The following is a 25,444-nucleotide window of genomic DNA, read 5'->3' as shown; positions in this document are numbered from 1 at the left end:
TGAAATGTTTTTTTAGTACTGTTGAGTTTCCCAATCTAGTTCTCTGTGATGGGACACAAACCCCTGTCCCAGCAAAACCCTGAGTTTGGCCTCAGACAAATAAACCAGGGAGAGTGTTGCAGTACCCATAACAAGTATGTAGTGACAAATCTGGTCTCATATCTCTTGTCCATTTCTTTCTTCAACATCACTCACATCACATAGTCCTAATCCCTGTGTTCCCTCCAGCCAAATAGCTTTTAGTCTTTCCCATTATTTCCCTCATTTATCCCAGTAATTTCATCTCTTTCCATAATTCTCTGATGCTCATCAGGCTTTCTGTCAGAGTTCCTCCCTTTACTCTTTCATATCTTTGAACCCCTCTGGGTTTAAAATTTGTTTCCTTTGGCGTTCAGATTGGAATTCTCCTCCCCACCATCTGAGTAACCAGATAGTTAATTTAAAAGAAAACCAAAAACTCCTTACAAGCTGCCTGCTATTATTGTGAGTGCCATGTCCTTCCTTGGTGTGCAGCAGCTGGGAACTTTTGAGCTCTAGTGATGGAGTATTGAGAGGTCTTAGTTGTTTGCATATGGTCAGTAGAGACTGTTTTAAGTGTCATACAAGTTATTTCAAAAGTTTATAACATCTCAGGAACACTGGGCTCCTATATTTGGTGTCTGAGGTCATGCACAATGAGTGTCACCTTTCTCTAGACCTCCATAGACAAGTGTGAAATGGAAACTGTGAAAGAATTTAAGATTAGGAGCCAACTTTGTAATGTTTTGTGTCCATAGGGTATGTACTATACAGACAAAAACCACTACACAATGCATACCTTTTAGCCATGCTGATTCTAGAAGAACAAGTTGGGAAGGACATTTGGACCACCTGTAAACTCAGAGAACTACATCTCTTATGACTACACACAACCGTCCTGTCATGCCTGGGACTGCCAGGCTAGTCGGGACAGATTCTGCCTGAACCACAGGATTTAATTGGAAAAATACTTATGTTCTGTACTTGATTCCACTGGAACTGAATGACACCTAAAAGCCCTGTATTTTCAAAGGCTGGACTTAGTTGCTTTGCATTCCTAACATTCACAGATGGCACAATTGTAATTTCAAGAGGTTTTAGCCACGTCACCTCAGTTGAAAAAAGACCTGAGTAGAAAGACTTGAGATTTCCAAAAATCAGGAAAGCAAGCCAGAATCCTATTCACTAATCCATGCCAGCAGAACCAGTTTCTGGCCAACAGAACTATAGTGCATGTCCTTCTAAACCTGGTGTAGCCGCTGTGTGGTTGGATATGCCACATTGAGCCAAACTCAGTGCACGTGGTGGCCGGTGTCACCCCAGGGGTAGTTGGCTGAGTACCATGGATAGGGGCGGCTCAGGGCAGCCTGCACAGGGCTCAGAGCTCAACAGTGTTGGGGGAAAAGATCTTACCAGCCTGCATGGTTGGTGCTAAATCAACAGTTATTGAGTGCACATGAAATAGATGAGTCCTCCTAAGCTCTTTCTCATGGGCATTCCAGATTCAGTCCTCTTCTGTGATTGTGTTGGGTCCAGAGCTATTCAAGGCCCTTATAATTGTGTCTGATAGATAAAGAAAGCTGCGTCCGCATGAAACTTTGAGAAAGCACTGCAGGTGTTCATGGAGTCCTCTTTCAGAGAGTTTCCCACTTTGTGCTGAGGAAACCCTTTCTAATGTCTTTTTGTGTTTAAGATCAAGAATTTGTGGCCTATACTATTTATATGATACTTCGTTTGAACGCAGTGATGCTGTGATCTTAAGCAGTTTTGTCCTCAAGTGGTTTTTTACCTTATGTGAGCTAACTTGTAGCTGGAGCATTGACATGCTTCCTCCAGATGTGTATCCAAATATGATGCTTTGTTACAACCATAGTATTCAGACTGCTGTTTGGCTGTGGTTACCAATAGATGGCTGTAGTTAGAAACATGCTCTCATAAAGGTTATGGCAAAAGTAGGTGGTGGTTTTTTTCCCTATGCTGAAAAATTTGGCTAATGGTAGTCAACGTCATCTACTTGCTTCAGACAAGACCAGGTACAAAGAAGAGAAAAAGTTAATATATTTAGGTCAAAAAATTATGTTAAATTAACAGGAGAGACTGAAGACTATTCCTATTATACTATAAGGATACTGCTTTTCTGAAATGTACGGTGCTACCCATGATGAAAATACTTGAAGAACTACTGATGGTTACTCTCAAGAATCTGAAATTTCTTGGCATGTTGTCAGTGTGAATAAGGCAACACATGTTCTGTCCTTGATTTATGTGTTCTTCCACCATGCTGCACTTGTAATTGTCAGGGAATCAGAGGAGTGTTACAGCTAATTTGTGCATGATGTAGTGGAGAGCCACACACCCTGTCATGCTGGAGCCAGAGGGAATGATCTACACTTGAACACCGCACTCTCACGGGCTCTGGCAAGGGGCCTGAAAGTGTTATTTGTCCCCAGGCTTGAGGGGTGGGGCAAGAAGGGGCATGACATGACAGTGATGATGTTGGCCATTGAATTAAACACGTGGATGAATTAGGGTAGAAGTAAGTTCCTGGAAAACTTTTTTATAGGCAAGTTGCTGTTTTTTCCCTTCGTTCCCATGGTGTGTTTTTTTGGTTGAGTGCTCATTCTATGGATGTATGTGCTATCGCTCTTGAATTATTTCTCAGAAGATATCACTGGTTCTGTTAGAGACTGGAAAGAGAAAGATGGGAGAAAAACTAAGTTGTTTTTTTTTTGGTTTTTTTTTTTTTTAAGAAGAGATGAAACGTTCACACTATTCAACATTACGCACCTAACTTAGCTAAATTAAGAAGCTAGTGTCCTTAGGGCTACTGGATAATTGATGGACACACTTCTCAAGAGAACCCTACAGAGCAAAGCCCAGTTTTTGTTCAATGACTTTAGGAGGCTAGCCAGATAATCACTTAGGTACATAAAGCCAGCTGATACCTAAAGAGACTACTGCTAGGAACAAAGTGTGGAATTCCTCTAAAGCATGCCAAGTAACCCGTAAATGCTTTTAGAATGATGCCTTGGTGCATAATTGGCATAATATTTATATTAGAGCGCATCAGAGAGAGGGTAGGGTGGATGTCCACAGGGATTCATACACCTTTTTCTAAGTACTGAGATATGAAGCAGGATTAAGTTTGTTACAGGATTGCTTTCCTGTACCAGACTAAAATTTAACAGTCCAGAAGTTTTTAGTGTGTGTTACTGAGACACAGATTACAATGGGGTTCCTTTTTATTTGCCATTTAACTCTTCTCTCTGTAATTTATTTGGTAGCAATGGTATTTGAATGGCATCTGAGTGCTGAAAATATAGGAAAATGGACACCCTTCCTTTGCATCTAGTTTTACTCAGGTATTTGAGATGCAAAATACAAGAAGAGTGAAGCCCTCTAATGCATTATTCTAGATGTTGGTTGGGAAAGAATGCAAAATTCCCTCTCTGCCATCCTGATTACCCATCCTGGCCCTTCCAACAGGTTCTGCCTGTGCTTAGTTTTCCTCCTGGGAAACAGAAGTTTTGTTGTCCATTGGAACTGCTAAGGCAGTGGAGAGTCCATCAGTTCCTGCCTTTCACAGTGTGGTTTTGTTTCGGAGCACGGTGCAGGTAGTGCTGTACTGGCTGGAGAGTTGTGGAATATTTCACCAAGGTTATATATGTATGATTGGTGTTCTCTGTGTCACAATTACCATATTTTACATCTCAAACTAAAGCCTTTACTCTAGCCATCTTTTTTTCCTTTAAGAAAAAGTTGACTTTTAAAAATGGCAGCTGACTCTCTACTTCAGACTTTTCTTTTGTATCGCACTTAAAAACAATAACCCCAGACTAAATGACCTTGAAATGAAAATTGTGCTTATTAGTGCTGTATTTATGTCACCCTCTATTCTGCCAGGCCTCCTCCTTCCAGTGAGACAGGTCATACGGTATGAAATCCTGCTTTCTGGCACTGAGCACTAATGAGTCACGTAGACGGCAAGAGGGAACCATCACTTGATATCTCATGTTGGGAGAATAACAGGTTCAAGTGGCATCTGGAGTACCTCACTGAAAATCAGCCTTCATTAACTAGATTGTTTCTTTCTTTAGTAACACCAACAAGTAGAAGAGGGCTGGTCCTTGTGAAGCTGTTTTCTGAAATGAACGTAAATAGAGATTTTTCCTTACAGTTTTGACCTCAAAACACTGAGGCATCCTTACCAGGCCTATGAAGGTGCACCGTCAGTGAAATTTATTTTTATGTCCTTTTGTTGAGGTTTCTTGTAATGTCTGCCTCTTCTAGTGTTCTAGTTAATTTGCATCCATAATCAATGAAGCTTCTGTCTCATGGAAAGGCAAAGGTTTACTGCTGGAAATTGTCCAAAGGAAAGGCCTGTCCCTCTGCAGCAGGAGATTTGTTTTCTGCTATACTAACAAAGACTGCCATAATTTAGGTAAATTATGTTGTCCATGTAACTCCACTACTATAATTCTCTCTCCTGAAAATAGAATTTGACAAGAAGATTCTTCAACTGATTAGGAAGCAGTAGACTCACATCGGTTACACTTTTGACATTGCCTTTATGACTTTTTATAGCTATGCTGTAAGTCACTCAGAAGCAGGAACGGGGAGGTGATGTGCATTACTTCAGTTTTCTGCTCACTGTGTTTTTCCATAATGATTAATCCATTAATCAGATGTTTACTTCATCCAGTAGAATCAAACATACACTTAAATTGATATAATCTTCTGTCCAGTCTCTCCTCTCTCTGTATGCATGTACCTATTACCAGTGAAAATACTCAGATTTCCAGGATCTCTTTTTTTCTGTTTGGTGTTCTTACTCTTCAATTATGCATATCATTCCTTCTGCTTCTTATAAGAGCACTGCAAACTGTGTTCTTCCTGCTTACAGAAAGAATTGTGTGGTAAAATGCATCATTTAGGCCTATTTAAAGTAAGAAATCGCAGGTGTTTCTCATATGTTTTCATATTCTTTCATTTGGATTCAGAAACTTCTTGTGACGCAGTTCCTTTTTCGTTTACTTTCTAAAAGTGGCAACATGAGTTGCAACTTCGATTGGATTGACTTTCTGCTCTTCAAAATTCAGTCTATGAAGATGCCTTGCATTGAAACTTCAAAAATTAAAGCAGCATAACCATTATTTTTTCACTAAATACTATTAAGTTGTCATAAAGAGTGATGTAAAATTTAGTTTGATGAACTTCACTGAGATGGGAAGAAAAAAAGAGGAAAATATTTCGAGATTGGTGGGGAAAAATGAAGGTTTAGAAATTAATTTTTCTTGAGCTTTCTGGCATCTTCCTCTGTAGCCATTGAAATGGTATTCTAGTAAGAATCAGTGTTGAAAGTGATGTGAAACAAAATTTTCTCTCCATGTGCATCATTATCTTGGACCCTAAACAAGGCGAACATCGTCTATTGTTTGTAGAATGGATTTTGGTGTAAAAATAGAATTCTGAAATGACTGTTAAGGTCTGACTTTTGAAAACATGATTTGAAAGATCTCGTACCAGTAAACAGCAATACTTTTTAAAATTTATTATACACACATGAAAGCATTTATCATGAAGTGGCCATGGTTTTCTTATGGTACTCTAAGACTTGAATTTGGGGAGAGGGATGTGTAAATGCATATACATATAGTTAAATATGTTTATCTCTGATACACATCTGTATACATGATATACATTCATAAGCAAGAATATGTGCACAAATAAACCCAAAACCAAGATGCAGGGAGGAAAAAGAATGCTGGAGTGTAGAAATGACCTGGAAGACATAATTTACACTGCAATAATACATTTAATCTGTGTTTGAAAAGGTGTAAGAGGAAAGCAGCATGGCAGCCTGTCACACAGAGAATAAAATACAGCTAAGCTTTGAGTTCTTCATTCTATATTCTTCATGCAAATTAGATGAGGAATGTGTATGGTGTGTGCTGTATACAGAAGGCTTATTAAAGTTGGCATACTAGATTTAAGAAAAAAGGTGATAAAAGAAGGCAGAGGAGGTAAATGCAGCAATATTTGATTTCAGCTTTGTTGTCACTGAGGGCAGGCAAGCTCGATGTGACCTTGGAAATCCACCTGGGACTCTGGTACCTCACTATGGCTCTGTTTTACATTTGACTCGCCACCTTTATGAAATGTCATGTAATTAAACCCACAAATAATTGAAAAGTAACCATTGAATTTCATTAGTTTAAACATGGCTTTCCCCCCCCCCCCCCCCCCGCCCCCTTTCCTTGAATTTCACCTTTTAGTCGTCAGAAGATAGGATGTAGAGAATCTGCAACTTTTCCATGTGCATTTATAAATAAGGATTTTTAAGAAGGTGGTAACCACACCTCAGGTTGAACAGTTAGCTCTACAGGTGCTGTTTGCCTGAAGCAGCCACTTTTCATAGAGCACATGAAGTGCATGGAGAGGTTTTGCTTGTTTTGTTAGTTGGATCATTTCCTTCAAGCATGTTCTTAAAGCCCTTCAACTAATGAGAAAACTATAAAGTGTTTCTTTTGGCAACAGATAAATAAAATATCATGCTGGAAATCATCCCAAAAAAATAAGACATTCTCCGTGTTCAAGAAAATCTCATCTCTTACCTTCTTAAACTTTCTGGTCAGAGAACGAGTAAAAACTCCTCCTTGTGCTTCCTTGAACAAGGTGGGGGAAGGAAGGGAGGAAAGCAAAGCGAAAGGGCAATATACATGTGGTCAACCCAAAATTAATTGCTTTACTAATGCTACCATTCCTCTGAGTGACCTTCCCAAGGTGTTACCATGTTTACATTATAAGCTGGACCAGCTGCCTGTTGTGGGTTGCATGGTGGTAAATGCCGTTCCCTCCCTCTGACCCCGCTGAGGAATTCAGGAAGGGAATAAGAGAATTAATTGGGTCTTTCCTAGAGGCAGCCACAGCAGTGATGTGGGATACCTTGTTGCCATAAGGTTCATCACAGGTTTGCGGGCTGATTTTCATTCCTATTTCATTTAATAAACATATTGCAAGGAAGGGGAGCCATTTTTCTAAGGGAAGGGTTGGTAGGAAAAGAGCTCTCTACTAGTCTTTCCTGCTGAAAAGCAGCATTAGGAAGAATTGGAAGGTTTTGTGGGGACAGGGCTTGTATAATCTGGAGAGTTTGTCTAGAGATTTATGTAGTTTGGATAAGCATTCTGGCTCTGAGCCTTTCTGTGTGTTAAACTTGAAATGAGATTAGGGAAGGTGGGAAAGAATAGACTTTATTTTTTTTAATGCTTGTACCAGCAATGTTGATTCTTTCTCTCACCACTTCATATTTTACTTCTCTTTGTAAAGTCACTTGGATTGGATGCATTTTAGGCAACTTATTTATGTAACCAAGTTAGGTCTCTCACAAGCTGATCTGCAGAAATGGAGCTCTCAGAGGTTCGCACAGAGCAATATTTTGGAGTCTCAGTGCTTTCTTGGGAAGATGTAAAACAGTTTAATAACGTTTATAATACAGTGGTTGTGAAATAATTTTTTACACATTTAAATCAGCTATAGTACTACAGTGTTGATTTTGTAAAGCTCTTTGTCATTTTTTTACACAGTAGCACGCAGCTGTCCTTATTTAACTGATAACTACCGTTTACATTTATTTTTTCTGCTATTTGACCACAAAATGTGAATTAGTGGCTTTCAGGCTTTTCTGTTGCTTTTGTACTTTGTGCTAACATAAATTTATTTGGATCAAGCAATGAGTGAAAATGAGTATATTTCAGTTCCACTTTATTTTCTTCACCAATAAAGCAACTCAGTTATTTAATTTTTAACTTTTCCATTATTTGTACTGTATGAAAAGAGAAAAGCTACCTTTCTGTCTTGAGCAATCAAAAAGGATGAGATTAGTAAAAATTAATGCCCTGTTACAACTATAAAAGAAAAATAACATCCCTTGAGATAGTAGTGAACATTTTGTGAAGGGCAAGGGCCCTTTTCGGTGAAGACAGCATACACTCACTTCATAGCTAATTGTATGTGGACACAAATAATTTTCCCCATTTTGTTTGACAATCTTTCATTTTACAAGCACATTTTGTTCTGGATGGCAGTGATGATCTAAGGGTTAGCAATTGCTGCTTGCAGTATTCTCCCAGGTGTAAGGACATCAACCTCAAAAAAGGTGAGATGTTTGCTGAACAGGTGCATGGAGCTGAAGATGCCCTTCCAGTACAAGCAGAGGCTACAGGAGCAGCAGCCAGGAGGAATGATGGCCTGGAGCAGATCAGAGGACTGTTGTCTCCCCATCTCATAGTCTTCACTTGCCAGAGTTTGGTATGAAGAGTACCAGGTTGATCATCATTCTCTAAGATTCTGGTAGAGTGATGAGAAACTTTTGGAGTTTGGTGACATTTTATCAGTGCTGCTGTTGAGGAAACAGAGATACAAAAAGGAATTCTCCCAAAAATGGAGAATAGGTTTGAGAATGACCAAGCTGGGTGTGATGGGTGTTGAGTGGTGTTTTGAGGAATATAGGAAGTAGCTCAGGGATATTAAAACTCTTCGATCTACGAAGTAGATTATTGTCCATCTGAAATAACCCTTGCTCCTTCAAACTTCAAGTATTGTTGTAATGATAGTCTGAACTTTTAAAATCATGTCTGGTGAACCAATTTCTGACAATGTGACTTCTGTTATGAACCAGAGATGCTTTGTAGATTTGTTTGTTGTTTTGCTTTAGGGTGTGTAATTAGGTAATAGGAGAAGTATTTATTCTGTTAACTTAAATGGCCAAACCAGTCCTCACAGTTCAGGGGGAAAAAAGGATGGTAGTGTCACTCATTTGAAGGTTCCTGATGTGGAAGGAGAGAGATCTTAAGCAAACCTCTGCCATGTTATTAGTATGTAATGAACCTACTAGGTGGGTAATTTCCATTCAACTTTTAAGAAAGTATATTAATGTTCTCTTTTCACATATATTCATTGTTTTCGGGGGGCTTCCATACTGTACAGAGCTGATCTCAAACTCAGTGCAGCTCTTCTGTGGATATTTAAAGTACTATTATATCAAAAAGTATTCTCAAAAATCAGATTGAATTACTAGCGTGTGACATCCAAACCTAGTAGAAGCCTTGACTTCTCTGCAGAACAGAATAGAATTGTTTCTTTACCTCGTTGGTGTGCTATGCAGAAAATATATTTAGGCCAGTGAAGCACTCACTATATTGATGAACATCATAGAAAGCCCTGCAGGAAATGAAATATTCTGTCTTCACAGGAGGTTTGCACTAAAAAATTTCTGGGACCACACACTGAGAAAGTGCTTTTTAGACAGTATTTTCCAGCCCTTGCTTTGGATGAGGTAGCACTCCAGAGCCCAGAAATAATATTCCTTGAAATTGATTTTGACATAGCTAAGTTTGTACACAGACTAGGCTGATTGAAGTTTTCTACAAGAATCTTAATTCTGTCATTTCTTAAATGTCAAGTGCTTGAATTTTGTGTGCCTAATGTTCTTTTAACTTCTTTCCAAGTACCTAGAAACTGCTAATTACCCATGGTGTATTTGTCTAGATCACGGACTAACTGTGCCATAGACGCATAGCCTTCTACACCAGTTCTGCACAGATGGTTTGGGTTCAATCCACATCACTTACTGGGGAAGTGTTGAGCAGAAGTCTCCATGATACAGGACTGGTTTGTGTCTGGAAGTAATTTAGCTGCTTCCATGTGGAGCAAGAGGTGATTGCTCACAAAGCAGACCTCAGCAACTGTGCTCCAAACTAACACGAGGAACCATTAAACTCCTCTGCCTCCAAGTTGCCTCTGGGTCGCCTTCTTCAGTGTCAGTGCTGTCCTGGGATCCTGGTTCGGTGTAACTCTCTCTGATGGAGTGCTGACCAATAACATGGTCGTGGAAACATGCTTGCATTCATACAGGGGTTTGCCAATAATGCCGTGGTCACTGGATTGTAACAAAATCAACAAAATGGAAGAAAATCACCTAAAAATGGTTTTTGGACATAATATGTGGTTGTTCAACTGTGTTACTCATTTCCATAGTTACTGGTAAATAAGAAATGTAGACCATCAAACTTTGCTAAATCTACCACCTTCATCTTCATGTATATCCAGTACATGATTGTCTCTGCTCTGCCACCATACAACTGAAAACTGGTCACCAATGACAGACCTCACATTTTTAGGTCAAACAAGCTTACACTCTCAAATATTTTTCTTTTGTTTTGCATAGATTTTATTCACTTTTTTATATGGTAAGGAAATAAAGTGAAAAGCAGAGATTCTGTAAACTGTATTTCTGTCAATCAGAAATTAGGATTTAATACGTTTTTGTAAATGTTTTTTTGCCCAAGGATTTTGAGAAGAAGGGGATAACGGGGTTGGTATGTGTTCTGCTTAGCTACTCACCTATCTAAATTCAGTCAGAGAGAGAAGAAAAGTCTGAGCATGACACTGATGAAGATGATTTTTCTATGTTTGTCTTCTAAGAATTGCTGTAATAAAATGGGATTCAGTATTCAAAGGAGTTCTCACTGTCACTGTGCTGAAGTGAAAAAAAAAAAAAATAAAAGAATAGAGGGATTAGAAGAGAATTACAGTTAATTTGGGAGGAATCTTTGCTCATTATCTGAGATAAATGAGCAGAGACACAAACCAGCATTTTCAATCAATATTTTGGAAAAGTGTGGGCTCTGTACTTTAAAGGGATTTGTAATGATGTCTCTTCCCTGCACCTTTTTCTCATGGGAAATCCACTTCAGATGGGAGATACGAACTTGTGACTTGAGCACGTTCTTTACTGTGAGATTTGAAAGGAGACTGTATAACCCTAAATTTCACATAGCAGCAGACACACTTGAAACAAAAAGAATGAAAAGGCACGTTTAATGAAGTGTTGTATAAGTTTGCCTTCTAGTGCTGACTTCGGCTTTGTTTAGTACTTGAAGAATAAAGTCTTTCATTAATTTGTCCTAACAAGCATAAATTCAGGACATGAAAGTGAATTCTTTAATGACATGCACATTACTGCAGGGTGGAGTCTATCTGAAATGTTAGACAGAGGCTGAGCATGCTGAAGAGCAATAAATATCTGAGAAGTATATCAGGAATTCAGTTTCGGCATCCGTCACGGTGTAATTACAATGAAGAAAATTAAAAGGATATACTCGTTCTTTTTTTTTTTTTTCCAAGGCAGTTCAGTGAATAAGAAGCGACATGCATTTTTTTCTTAAAATTACTTGATGTTGGGTTGTATCCCTCAATAGACAAAGAGATCTTGATTCAGTCAGCTTTTATTTTCAGGCTGTTTGATTTTAATCTTTTGTAGTCAGCAGGCTGTGGTGAGGAGGCTGGGATGCTGTGAGAAAGCCTTACTTGCAGTCCTTCTTTGCATTCAAACCGATATGCTTCCTTCTCCCACTTTGCTTAAGAATTATTTTAATTTAGTTGCTGAATTTGAAGCATAGTGAATTTGTATTTATCCTACTGATTTCTGCTCTTGAGTTAGTCCTTCCTGAGCATGGAGGATGCTTTTAATGTGCTATTCATCAACAATTTTGGATCGTTTGGAACAGTTAGGAAAAATGTCACTTTCTGTGCTCCTCTAGAGTGGGTGCCCTTTAAATTAATCAGTTTCAAGATGTCAAAAGCATTGAAGAAATCATAAGTTTATATTGGAAAACATTATTTTAAAAAGCAATACTGCTTCACCTTTTTGCCACTAACATTTCCAACACTAGTCGAGTGTCCCCAAATGATCTTAATACTTCTGTGCTGTCTGTTCACTCTTTCCATTTCAGTCAGTTGAGGTGAAGAAAGAAGGCGCATCCCTTTATGGGAACTTCCAGACTTGTCTAAAATCTGATATCTCGTCACTTTAGCAAAAAGTATTGAGAAATGTTAGAAGTGATACTTACCTAAGGTGTTTTGGAGTTCTTCTTAAAATAATGTTTCTTCTTCTGTTGTGAAACTTCCACACACGGTCCTTTATTTTGTGAGGAGAGGGAACACCATTTGCAATACATTGCCACGTGAAGAAACGATGTGAGAATTAAAAACCAACTGGATATAGAAAGAGTATAACCAGCGAAATTTATTTGTTTGGTTTTTTTTCTTGGTGTAGGTCTTCTGTGATATTCCCCAAGCACACCTTAACGCTACCAGCTAGAATAAACAGTGTTTGAATTTTACTGAAAACTGGAAGGCTACCTAAGTGTCACTTTTGGCAACTTGCTTTGTTTCCTGCAAAACTCTCAGTGGAAGGTGATGTGCAACACCAGTGGTAGGGTTACTGCTTTCCGTGACTGTCATTCATCTTTGTTTTTTAGCTTTTCTGTTCTTCAGGAATATAGTGTATGACATTTTTAGAAGTCCATACTTATTGAGCATATGCCACCATATATGAATTTTACAGACTGGCTTTTGAGTTTGAGTAGCAGAAGTATTAATAACTTTACATGCGCCTGAAATTGTTTTGACTCTTTATAAGCCTCCCTGCCAAAGTTCTAGTTTAAGTGTATTTAGCTTCCTTACTAATTGCAATGCTCTTATTTCAGGATACTAAACTAGGCCCATACCTGTCCAGCATTGCACTTCGGGGAATGAAGTTGAGCTGCAATATCAATGCTCATGATAGGAACAACGTGTTTCTACAGGACAACAAAAGATCACCGATCAGTGTTTGTGCTTTATGAAGACTGTGCTGAAGTCTGTGGTCTAGAGCAATGCTTGGCCTTTCAGCTTGCACAGAAATTGCTTTTCTTTTATTCCTCTCATTCTACAGTAATTCTGGCTATCCTTGTGTTTCATATTTCTGCTTCCTGACAATCTTCCTTTTTGCTTAGGAAAAATGTAAATATTAGGAAATGTGGCTTTATTTGCAAGAAAAACAGAAATGAAAATCCATTCACTTCAAAGCTAACAGGTTTCGTCCTGAAGGCTTTACTGTTGTACTAACAAGAAATAGCTTTGATCACTAAAAATGCTCAGTATATGGACATTTTCACCCTACTATATGTCCATTTTCTGCTCCAGTGTTAGTCCTCTTGTTAAATGATCCAGCTCTGTTACCTCTTGATTTTTCTTTACTGTCCACATACAGCCAGAACCCCAAGACAGTGTCCTTTTTTCCATAATCACTGCAGAAGTGCCTGACTGCAGTCAGTGATGATCCTATTTGCACGTAATAGAGAAAAAACATTGTTTAATATATTCCCTTAAGGTTTTCTCTGCCCTGGATACAGTCAAAATAGGCTGGTTTTGCTCAGACTGAATCCTGATTGCATTTTTTTCCAAACCCATATCTGACTTCACGTCGTTTCCCAGTCCGAATGCTGAGTTCATTCTCAAGGCTCAGCTTTTTGGCATGTAAAGGACATGCTGGAATTCCAAACTGATGGGCTGTGTGTAATTGATAATGATTGATAAAAGACAGCTAGCACCTGTGGGACCTTTCTTTGTGCAGGGTAAATAGGTGTCTGAGGAGTTCAAGAAAGGGAGCTGCAGAAATTACCTTTTCCATTCTGCAAAGGTTGATTTGTGTTTCCCTCTTGTACCTTCAAAGTCAGGATTAGTATTGTTTACACAGACAGTAGGCTTATGTTCATCATGATTAATGGGGAGGCAAAGGCCTTGAAATCCATCACATCTAGCACATTGCCAGACTAGATTACTCAGGTAGCTCCCAAGTCGAAGGGCTAAGGTATCCTGTGTTAACTTGGGAGTCTTGCTAAGTTTCCCTAATTTAATCCTAAACTTAAGGTAAATTTTCTTTTCTGGTGTCTAGCTCATTGTAGTTATCATTTCTTGTCTATGGATTAATGTTCAAATTAAATTCAGTTTAATTCAATTTAAATATTATGGGAGGGACTAAATATACAATTGGAAGGAGTAAAGAAGACAGAGCCACACTTCAGTGGTGCATAATGAAAGGACAAGAGGCAAGACGTAGGCAATAGCTGAAATACAGGAAATCCAATTTAAGCTTACAAGCCAAAGCAACCCAAACCAAAAAACCTATGAGGGTGACTGAGCACTGGCACAGGTTGCCAAGAGAGGCTGTGCAGTTTCCACACCTAGAGATATACTCAGCACCCAACTGGAGAAGAGTCCTAAATAACCTGCTCTGGGTTTCCCTGGTTTGAGGAGGGGCTTGGACTGTGCAATCTCCAGAGGTGCCATTCAACCTCATCCAACCTGTGATCCTCTGATTCAATTTTACAGCTGTTGTAAAGCGCTTGGATGCCTAAGCATGATGAATACATTATAAAAAGTTGAAAATACAGTAAAGTTGATTATTCTTCAAAATTAATGTGTAAACTATTTTATTACAGGTGAGAAGAGACATCTAGTCCTTAAAAACAAAGCTTAATTTCTGCCATAAAATCAAATCACTTGTCTTTGACTGCAGCATCAGTATTCAGTGCAAACAGTCATAGCTGAGAGGTGGGCATAAGCCCATGGGGAGTTAATACTTTAGTATTTCCATGGATAGTGTCCTACACTGGCATGAGATGCTTTTGCACAATGCTTCACCTCACACGAAAATCTTTCTCACAATCTCACTGTCATGTCCCACTCCTTGAGAAAGGAACTTCTGTGGGCCAAAGTGGAAGTGCCCTCAGAAAATACTTTTAAAACTCTAGAAATCTAAATTATTTAGAAAAATACATAACTTCATACAAGCTGCCAACTCTGGACTTGGAGCATTCAGTTAAGAAGCAGCTGCCTTAATTCAGCTCTATCTATACATATATTATAATGTGTCATCTTAATTCAGGGCTACTGCACATTCTCTCTTTCCAAGGTTTTGCTTCATGAAGCAACAAGGATAGTGATCTTTTAAAATCATATAGTTCACCCTTTATTTTCTGTTTTCTTTTGTCTTCTTCCCTTATCTGTTCTCATGTCATCCTTTCTTAATTATTCTTTTTTTTTTTTTTTTTTTCCCCCCCCCCCCATACTTTCATGCTTTTAGTCAGCTTGCAAAATAATGATCTAATACTGGAGTAGACTTGCTCATTTATATATTAACAAGGCATTTTTATTGCATATTTCTTTTTAGTGATGAAATGCTTTACCTTTTGCTCTATAAGCTTTACGTAGTTTATTGTACCTTGGTGTTATTAATCTTGTAAAGCATGCATTTAATATGTGAGGGCTGCAACATAAAATAATGATTAAAATAATTGTGACTAATTGTGCAAAGCTTTTATAATGCTTATATGTAAGCCAGATTTCAGTTCATATAAAAGGGCATTCAGCAGGTTAACTGCTGGCACAGTCAAGGGAGCGTCTATTTGTTCTTTGTGATCAGGTGAATTGTAACAAAAATCACAGCAGATAGGTTGGAAGAGGTGCAATTCTGATGTGCTCCTTTGGTTTTGATGGGTCTTGTGCAGTGTCACAGATGTTGTGGGGTGTGTATAAAGAACCAGCTTTTGCTGAAACACTTGAGGTGATGGAAGCTGCTTTATGCCCTTTGACTTTGCTGTGTGCTGTTTTCTAAAGAGAGAAACACCAGAGGGGACAGCTGACAGAGGAAACATGATGAAGAGAAAATCCCTCTATAAGAGGTTTCTGCAGTGTCCTGGACACACCATATGTTGGCCATCTCTTGGGGAAGGCCTGTGTTGCTCTTCACTTGAACCTTGGGGGCACTGAGAACCATTGGGAAGGTGGCTTTAGGGAGAGCAGATGTGAGCGTATGAGGCTGAAACACTAATGAGAGCCCTTCTAGTTAAGAAGCCTCAGAACAGCGAGTTCTGGAGGCGCTGACCATGCAGGGAGCTTTTCCTGAAAAAGAGAAAGGGAAAGGCACCCACGCTGCCACCCCTGAAACCACAGTCACAACCTGCTTTCAAAGTGAATAATTAGGCTTGTAAATCCTTTGTGGTCCCTACACCTGCTTTATTGCTCAGGTATTATCGGTAGTCGGTTTCTGAGGACCAAAAATGTTTGTCTTGTGTTCATTGTGGATGGCTTCTGAGTACCTGCAGCACAAATGACTGTAAATGTCATCGAGACTTCAAAATTTTGATACATTTTCCCAGACCATTGGTCAGTTGCATATCTGCTCTAAGTCAGCGGTTGGCAGTCTATTCCCCTTTATTTTCATGTAGTAATCAGAAATGAAAGAGCGTTTCTGTGGAGTGAGTGTGAGTCAAAAGGTTTAGCACGCTGCTGCTGTGTAAGATCACTCTCAGGAGCAGTGGAGAGGCCAGGTCATCTATTCTGTCTGATGTCACCTCTTAGAAGCAAGGAGCTCTGTTGCAATCTTGTTAGTTTTCAAGAAGCTGGGCAGTTCAAAAACTGTATTTAAGAATTATTTCTCATCAGGAAAAACACTATGCAATATCCTTGGATATTGTGTAGACTATAAGCTCTCCCCTGAGGCTGTGTGTGCAAGCGCTGTCTGTGGGAACATGGTAGAAGCAAAAGTAGAAGCTGCTGATGGGGCTGAGCTGAGCTGGACATTCTGTGTTCAGGGCAGTCCCACATGGTAGCTGAGCTCTTGCCTCTCTCTAGTGAGGAAACATAGAAAAAGAAGTTTGAGGTAGTGGGTTTGTTTTGTGGTTTTGGTTTGTTTGTTTGGGGTTTTTTTGTTGTTGTTTCTTTGTTGTTTTATTTTTTTTGTTCAGATTTATCACCTAGTGCTTTGTAATAGAATACTAGATAACTATATTATCTCCCTTCTGGGATCCCCTACTAGACTGATAGTGAAATTTTGTTCTTGATTGGGATGTTTACTTTGACGGACTGTGCCTTTTCGGTGCCCAGGATAGTATGCACAAGCTAGTAATCTGTTTTCAAATGGAATGAAGGCCATCACACAGGTCCTTACTTTCTCATTGATGGTAATAAGATTTTAGCTAGCATTGGGGAAGATGACTTTTAACAGCTGATTCTTCTCCCTTAGTTTCGTCACAGTTCTGTCCGTCATTCATGCTTGCCCGTTGTTGTGTACAGCCATCGTTGCTGGTTATTAAGTACCTGATGAACGTGGGCCAGAAGCTTCTTCAGGAGCTGAAGCCTGTGGCAACAGGATTTAGTTTTGGACTTTTTCACCCTGTACCTTTGCTTATTCTGATGGAACAAATGCAATCACAAGATGCATCCCTGCTGTAATTCTTGACGTGATGAATGGAGTTTTGACTTGCAGGAAACTGTAAGCAAGCAGTGTTTCTGCTCATTCAGTGCTGTTGTTTTCTCTGAGTTAGTTTTGTGGTAAAATACAAAGTGGCTAGAGCAGATTAGAGAAGCAGGTGTGTGGGCAAGAAACAGCTTTGAAGTTTTCAACACTTTTGGTGGGAAAAAATAGACTTTTACTTGAAGTGATGTTCATCACAGTGATGTTTTGTGCTAGAGCTTTTCCTTTTTGGTCCTGTTAACTTTATGTAAGAAAGATCCCAGGAGAGTATCAGTGCCAATACTGGCAAGTTTTTAGAGGCTTTCTTAAACCCCTTATTTCACAGAAATCTATGAAGTTTCTGACTGGTCTGTCCTTTTCAAGCCTAAGCCTTTCCCCTAAGAAATCCAGCAATTTTCCACTTGAAAACAACTATGGGTAAAGTCACACACTACTTTCACATAAGATGAAGGGTTTGACAAGGGTAGTGGGAACAAAGAAATTCCAAATTAAGCCTGCTCCATATTTAAACTCCCCTCTCCCAGCCCCCTGTTGCACAATAGCAAGCTTTCCTGGTGCAAGTAGGTTGTTGATATACTTCCAAAAAGAATTCCAGTTAGCTGAGAGATGGGATTAAATGGATTAAATAGCCTTCTCGTTTTTCAGTGAAAAAAAAAAAATAGTAGTTCCGTTGAAGGCACATACAAATGCAAACTTAAATTATTTTGGACCAGGTTGGCCTTCTGAAGAATCTCAGATTGCCTTGCAAATTAGCGTGCCCTGTCTTGATGGGGCTCTGCGTGTTGGTGTTGGGTGTGTGGGTGTGCCCCACATGAGCGGGGCGGTGGGCGAGTGAAGTTTGCACCGTAGCTGCAGCAGTTTCACGAGACTCGGATCGTGGGCCGGAAGGCAGGCTATTAGTTGGGCAGAAAAGCTGCAAAGATTATAAAATGGTGCAGGGTCTTCTGTGGCCAGTTCGTCTCCATTTAGAGCAAAACTGGTTTACCCTACTCAGCCAGATCCAAGCCTTGGGAGTGTCCAAGAACCTCCAGCCTGCTCCCCCACTTGTGTTTTTGGCATCCTCTTCTATTTTGCCTCTGTGTTGTGTGGTTTCTTCCTCAGCCCAGGCACTTTGACATGGTATGAAGAACAACATTCTCGTTCTTTTAGATCTTGTGGACTTCTTTTCCTAAGAATTTATAAGGCATCAGTTCAATACAAAGAACATAGAGATTCTCTTCCTCATAGTGAAAGCTGATTTCTCCTCAAACTTGTCTATCATGTCTTTCTTTCATTTTTCTGACCCTGAAGACAGAAAATAGAAACATGAAGCTCCATGGTAAGGTCTGTCAGCTGCTGATAAATTAATGCATAGCAAATAATTACTGGAGTCGTGACTTGTATGTGGATAGCATGACTACATAGCAAACCTCCTATTTTCATCTTGGTTATTTCACGAAGTTCTTTGTCATTCTTCTTGTTCAAGCAGCAGCAGTAGTGGTGTTTTATGTGTTACTAATTTTTCACGTATATCCAAAGGCCCATTCTGTTACTGGAAAGATATAGATACTACTGTATACTTAGATTAGCATTGATAATGAAAAAAGGTGGTGGGAGGGGTTGGAGGAAACAAGATCAGTGGTAGCAGATAAAAATTGTCAGGAATCCCTAAAACTTTTTTTTGGTCTTCTTTCTAAGGTTTAGTAATTTGCCTTAACCTATTGCTGTTACGAAGAGTTACAGCTAAGAGTCCGAAGACTAATGCATTGCAGATCTCACACGTCTAGTCTAACTGGTCTTAAGTATAAGCATTGGAGTAATTTTGTATTATGTGGATATTTTCCTTTTAAAAGCAGACTTCTTGCTGTCTTTGATTTCTATGTTAATTCAGAAAGCATGCGCCAAGAGCAAAATTTGTTTCACGTTTGTTTCAAACTCAAATCCCTGCACCCACAACCAAAGAATTTTCATGAAAAAAATAAAAGGTGGGGGGTTGGTGACCTTATTATGACTGGATCTCATCCTGATCAAGAGCCAAAATCATTTTAGCATTGAAAGGAAGTAAAAACATGACTTAAGAGCTTTCTCTGATTACCACTGAGGTAGCAGCGTTCTCCACTTTCCTCTACCTGCAAGGAAATGCTTCAAAGCAGCCATTGATTCAGGCAGTGTAATTCTTATCTCTTTTCACTGACCAGCTTACATCTTTTATTTTACCTTAACAACTTGGCCCTGTGCCCCTCCCACCTGATTTTATTCACTTGAGACATGTCTTTGGAGGGTGATGAATGATTGCTTCCTGGAGAGGAGGAGCAGAGAGAGATGAACATACTCCAGTGGGAATGCAGCCTGCCTGAGATACAAGTTATCTTCTTGCCATAGCCCTCTTGCTCCTTTTTTCTCCATCTTCGTTAACCATGGAGGGTGACTTTGCTTCTTGCTTTGTTTAGCAGATTAAGTAAGGAACATAAGTACATAAAATTAGTACTTCGGATTTTTTTAACTGTAAGCTGACCAACTAGAGCATAGGAAAAAGCAGAAGACAATGTAAAAATGAAAGTTAATGAAAGTTATCTGCTTAGCTATAGGAGTACTTAAGTGCTTGGCTAACACTCATGTCTCTGAAAATCTGCCCTCAAGGAAAATGCTGCTGCACTGTGCACAACCTGTGCAAAAGTTAGCAAACATTCAAAATGTGTTTGGAAGACAATTAACACAGTAATTTTACTGACCCTGTGGTTTTTTTCCTTTTTTCCCCCCATAAAGCATTGTACTAGGGGCTCATCAGGTTGTGCATTAGATAATTGAGTTGTTATGCCAACAGACTGTGCTGAAAGATGTTACATCAGTGATTTCTTTTTCATCTCACTGTGCTTTGATCTCCTGCTATAAAGCAGAAGATCTAACAGTGGAAACTTTTGAAGATGATGGATGAATTTTGCTAATCCACTTTTCATAATCCTTATGAAAAATGTCTGTCCTTATCAGTCAGAAAAGATTTAATAGCTGTTGTATCTAGAAAGTCTCATATTATCAGGATTGCAAACTATGGAATTACTGTTATGAAATATTTTACTAGCGTGTTTCTAAATGTTGTCATAAATGCTTTAGAATAAACGAATAAAGAAGCTTCTTTGTTAACCATGCTTTGTTGTGTTTTCTCACTAAAATGCAAAACTCATTTGCAAGAGAAGCCCTGTACAGTGGTAAATATTTGCTGTCCTTATTGGTGTTAGTTGCTCTGCTTTAATTTTATATTACTGGAATTGAATGAAATGGTCAACTTAATCCAAATACAGCGATTCAAGACACTGTATGGTGCTGAAACAAATGGTAAAAGTTTGGCTCACACAATGTAAATCGTTGTAGCTGATAGAACTGTTGCAAGAGTAGGCAAACAGAATACTGTTTGCAGATCACGGGGCAAGAAAATGTGGCATCCTCTAGGAAGGAAAAAAGTGTCTGTTCTTGTCCCTGGATAAAATTCACACTTATATCATCCAATGAAGTCAGTGAAGGTACTCCAGTTGCCCAGGATTTCATCCAGCATAATCTCGCCAAATATATCTTTGTTGGTTGAGCTCCCCAAGTCTCTGGAAAACTCTGCTTATAAAAAATTGCCAGCAATGCTGAAGATTATAAAAAGTATTCACCAGGTCTGATTATATTTTATTTCTTTTCTTTACAATAGCTTTGGGCCAGATAATGCTCTATGTTGATGGGATGAATGGAGTCATAAATCATAATGAAACCATCCAATGGCTGTACACACTTATTGGGTCAAAGGTAAGACAGTCTCCAAAATTCTCATTTTATAAGTTTTTTGTGTTCTTTAAATGCATTTTATTTGTATTACTTAGACATGTATGTTATAAACAGACTGTGTGTTATGTTCTAAATGAGTACATAACACTTTGCATGGAAACAAGGGCACACTGAGCTGTTATTTTTTTCTACTGTTTTTATACTTTTTTGTGCTGTTGGCACATACTCTGTTCTTAAAAGCAAAGATATTGAAGATGCCCTCATTACTGTCTGTGCTGCTATTGCAGTTGACCTTGGAGAAGGTGTTTTAGTCTTGCAGTTGCAGTTCCCAAGACATTCTTTGGAACCCACTTTTCTGGGGAGTTTGTTCTTCCTTTCCATTCTATGAATGCAAATCCTTTTCTACAGTTTCACCATTCTACACTGCTCAGCTTTACCGAGCACTGGGAAAGAACAATTCAGAGTGACTTCCAGAATGGAATAGAATTGGACAGAATGGTTAGAAGGGACTTAAGACAACCATCTAGTCCAACTGCCTGACCAATTCAGGGCTGACCACAAGTTGAAGTATGTTGTTAAGGACACTGTCAAAATGCCCCTTAAACACTGACAAGCTTGCAGCATTGACCACATCTCTAGGAAGCCTGTTCCAGTGTTTGACCACTCTCTTGGTGAAGAAATGCTTCCTCATGTCAAGTCTTCTTTGGGCCTGAAGAGCCCTAGAAGACAAATTCTGCTACCAGCCTACAGGTGATTCTTTGTTGGTCCTTACATACAAGGAGGGAAAAGGTGAAAGCCAGAATATGTGCCACCTGGGCTGGTGTTCTCCAGTGGAGAACTGATTTGTATTATGCATGACCCACTTTTAAGGCTGTCTTTGCTGGGAGTTAAAAAGGAAAAAGAACACAGATTTTGCTGGCACACCATCTGGAAGGGCTGTAGGGTAGGTAAACCCATAAATATTCACTGCTGGCTCCAGCTTTAGGAGGTTTACTAAGGCCTGCAGGGACTGCTGCCGCTCTTGCCATGTAGACCTGCCTGGGATAGATCTATATGACACAATAGCTGGAACAGAGCATGTTAGCTTTTGTTAACAACTCAAAAGTTGCCATAATTGGTAGAGTCGAATCCATAGTTAGAATTACTAAGACATTTCCAGGAACTTTCCCTCAAGCTGTTGGATATTGTAGTGACACAGAGATGCTACTGCTCTTCCTCTTTCCCCCAAGAGCTTTCGTGACACAAGGGAAAAAAGACCTCAGTGTCCCATGGGCCTTTTTTAACCACTACAGGATTTTTTTCTCTGATATCCAAACTTCACTGCTGCAGCAAATTATCAAGTCAAAGAACAGATGCTGCAGTATTGAACGAACTGATTGTACCTATATTGGTAGATATGTAAAAGAATAATTTTTGTTATCTAATCTCAGTCTTGCAGGATGTGGTTCATGTTTGGTAGAAGGTGAGGAGAAACCTTTTCTCTGCATGAAGTGTTCCACTGTTGGTTGGGCATTGTGCCAGGCAATTTGCCCTCTTGAAACAGGGAATATTAGCCACAGTTGGAAAAGTGGTGCCAGACAATGGTTTACTTGGTATGGATCCTCATTTTCTGTGGAGCAGATAGAAGAGACAAGCAAAAAAAGAAAAAAAAAATATTGCCATGTCCGTGATGATTTCAACTCTGTAATGCACCTAATGAGAGCAGGATGGGGGAGAAACATGACTGTATTGCTACTGTGCAGGTTAAATTCTGCCTAGATTTTCTTGACCAGAGTACTTCAGCTCTTGGGTCCTTTAGCTCCTTTCTCCCTCCCCCATTGACAGCTCAAGCGATTATCTCCGTGTCCTGGCTCGGTGCCGGCAGCCGAGGAATGCACGCAATGTGCTTTGAATAGTTTGGTTTCAGGTAGCATCAAAGTTGCTTTTTCATTATTCTTTGACTGTCTTAGAAGAGATCTAAGTCCCTGTCTGTGTGCCAGAAGTTAACTGAAGGTATGGCAGGCTTACTGTCAGAGTGCGGTGGGACAGCCACTCTCTGTGCTTAAAGGTGGTTTTGACTTTCTATGAAAAATGAACCCCTGGAATTTGCAATGCTTCTACAGCCTAATTTGCAGCCCTGCTATGCTGCTGCCTTCTCTGCAGCAAAGGCAGCGAAAAGGAATAGTGAAACTGCCAATTAAGTCTTGGGACAAATCCCTCTAATAGGATGCAGGAGGAATACAGTCATTCAGCTGCCACAGCTGTCACACGTAGTTTCTTGTTTTCTCAAAAGCTCTGGCCAGGTTTAATATACTCAGCAGTGGAGATGATGGAATATTTTCCTTTTTTTTTTTTTTTTTTGTAAAATTCTGTAGTGGTTTTGACCCTTTACTGTTGCTTGCTCTGCTCTATGTAGGGCTGCTGGCTCTGTGGCCCTTGCTCAACTGGAGTAGTGTATTATTGCATGTGCACACAGCACACATCTTTAGCAGAGCACCTTAGTGTCTGTTTCAGCACGGCAACAGCTATAATTTTGGCACCCAGCTCCAAGTTCACTTTAGGCACTCAGCAATAATTCTGTACAAGGATAAGGGAAAGGGGCAGGAAATAAAATTTGAAATTAGACACAAAGCAAGACTATAAGCAATTTACTCAAAGCCTGTCTAGGTTCTTGTCATTGTATTCCCTGCTATTGCTAGATCTGCTGCACTTTTACCCATCTAAGTATCAATAGATGGTCGTATAGATGGATTATCAGAAGTTGCTGATAATTTCAGTGCTGTGGTCTGAATTTCACAGAATCACAGACTGTCAGGGATTGAAAGGGACGACAAAAGATCATCCAGTCCAATCCCCCTGCCAGAGCAGGAACACCCAGATGAGGTTACACAGGAAGGTGTCCAGGCGGGTTTTGAATGTCTCCAGAGTAGGAGACTCACAACCCCCCTGGGCAGCCTGTTCCAGTGTTCCATCACCCTCACTGAGAAGAAGTTTCTTCTCATATTTAAGTGGAACCTCCTGTGTTCCAATTTGTACCCATTGCCCCTTGTCCTGTCTTAGTCCTTTCTGCATAAGGGAGATGCTCCACTCCCTTAATCATCTTTGTTGCCCTGCGCTGGACTCTCTCCAGCAGTTCCCTGTCCTTCCTGAACTGAAGGGCCCAGAACTGGACACAATATTCCAGGTGTGGTCTCACCAGGGCAGAGTAGAGGGGAAGAAGAACCTCTCTCGACCTACTAACCACCTGCCTTCTAATACAACCCAGGATGCCATTGACCTTCTTGGCCACAAGGGGACTGGGAAGGTGGTTAAAATTCCAGCAGTGTGACTGCTTTACAGCTGCTGTGCTTAAGTTAAGTGAGAGGCATCAGTGTTGTCAGGGCGAGGAACTGAAAAGTGGGAAGGAAGTTTGTCTTAGATGACTCATTTGTTAGTGGGCAGAAAGAGCCTCCTGTTTTGGATTGGTATTATATAGGCATTAGGTTGGAATTTTAAAGTTAGCAGGCTCCCCATTCTGCCACGTTCTTTAAAGAGCATTTTCAGCACGTCCCATACTCCTGAGGCCGCTGTTGCTCTTTCGCAAGATGTGTGACCACACCAATGCATGCCAGTGGCCTGTCACAGGCTGGCTGTGGACCTCATTCCAACCATCAATGACTAGTACATCCCTGGCATAAAACTTTTACAACATAATCCCAATTTTAATGTACATTACTACTATTTCATCATTAGTTATATAGGCAACAATTCATCAGTCTTTCCCTGTTTGACAAAGCATTCAAGTATGTACTTAATTATAGGTGTATGGTTACATGTTGTTGGCTTCCAGGGAACTTTAGTACATAACTGAGATCAGCACTGTACTGATGTGTGGGTGCAAGGGGAGCACAGCCAGACGAAGGCCATGACCATCTTATGTAAGCTAGAAGTTACGTTAATAGGAAATATCTATGTCAACCCAGTTTTCTTTTAACATTCATTGGTAGCATGGAACATTCATGCAAGATAGTTTGATTTTGAAAAAACAAAACTAGGGGTCAATTAATGCTAATAGTGCCTTCAGAATTGGTCCTTAGTTGTTTGTTTGTTTTTTAAAAAGTGGGTAAACCAACCTGTCAAGGGTGTTACCTTAAATGACCATGTGACGTAACACAAACCTTGATTCAAAATCACAGCATCTGGAAAGTGATACTTCACCACTTCCTTGGTGTTTCTGCCAGCTGTTCGTTGCTCCTGATGAAGCTGGAATTAAATTTTTGCATCGTACTGCAAGTTACATTTAGCCTGGTTGTAAAGGGACTGAAACGTTTGTCCATGCTGGCAGCTGGCACCCCAGAGCCACATGGAGCTCTATGGTGGATCACCTCCAGGTAGAGTCTGGGTTTGATGGTGAGGGCTGTTGGAAAACTTCTCTTACCCAAAACAAGGGACACCAGGTTAAAGATATTTATGCACTAAGCCATATTTTGTCCTACTAATGTATTTTTCCTCTGTTAGTATGTATGAGGTAATATACATATTGTCTTTAATATACATTGGTATTCCCTCCGAGGTGGTAATACA

The 25,444-nt window shown here is 39.7% G+C and overlaps 1 protein-coding gene across 1 annotated transcript in view; it reads left to right on the top strand.

The window, feature by feature from the left end:
* The window catches only part of FHOD3 (formin homology 2 domain containing 3), a gene marked incomplete at both ends in the record, with an annotated part of 379,512 nt that overhangs the window by 200,954 nt on the left and 153,114 nt on the right, over positions 1-25,444 (top strand). The window contains one exon of the mRNA XM_080340636.1: positions 20,829-20,923. Coding sequence (XP_080196762.1) covers positions 20,829-20,923 — 95 coding nt within the window. The remainder of the gene's footprint in view (positions 1-20,828; positions 20,924-25,444) is intronic.

This window comes from Nesoenas mayeri (genome assembly GCF_963082525.1).
Source record: "Nesoenas mayeri genome assembly, chromosome: 2".
NCBI classification, from domain to species: domain Eukaryota; kingdom Metazoa; phylum Chordata; class Aves; order Columbiformes; family Columbidae; genus Nesoenas; species Nesoenas mayeri.
Note: the sequence above shows the minus strand (reverse complement) of the source record. Positions and strands in the feature narration are given on the sequence as shown.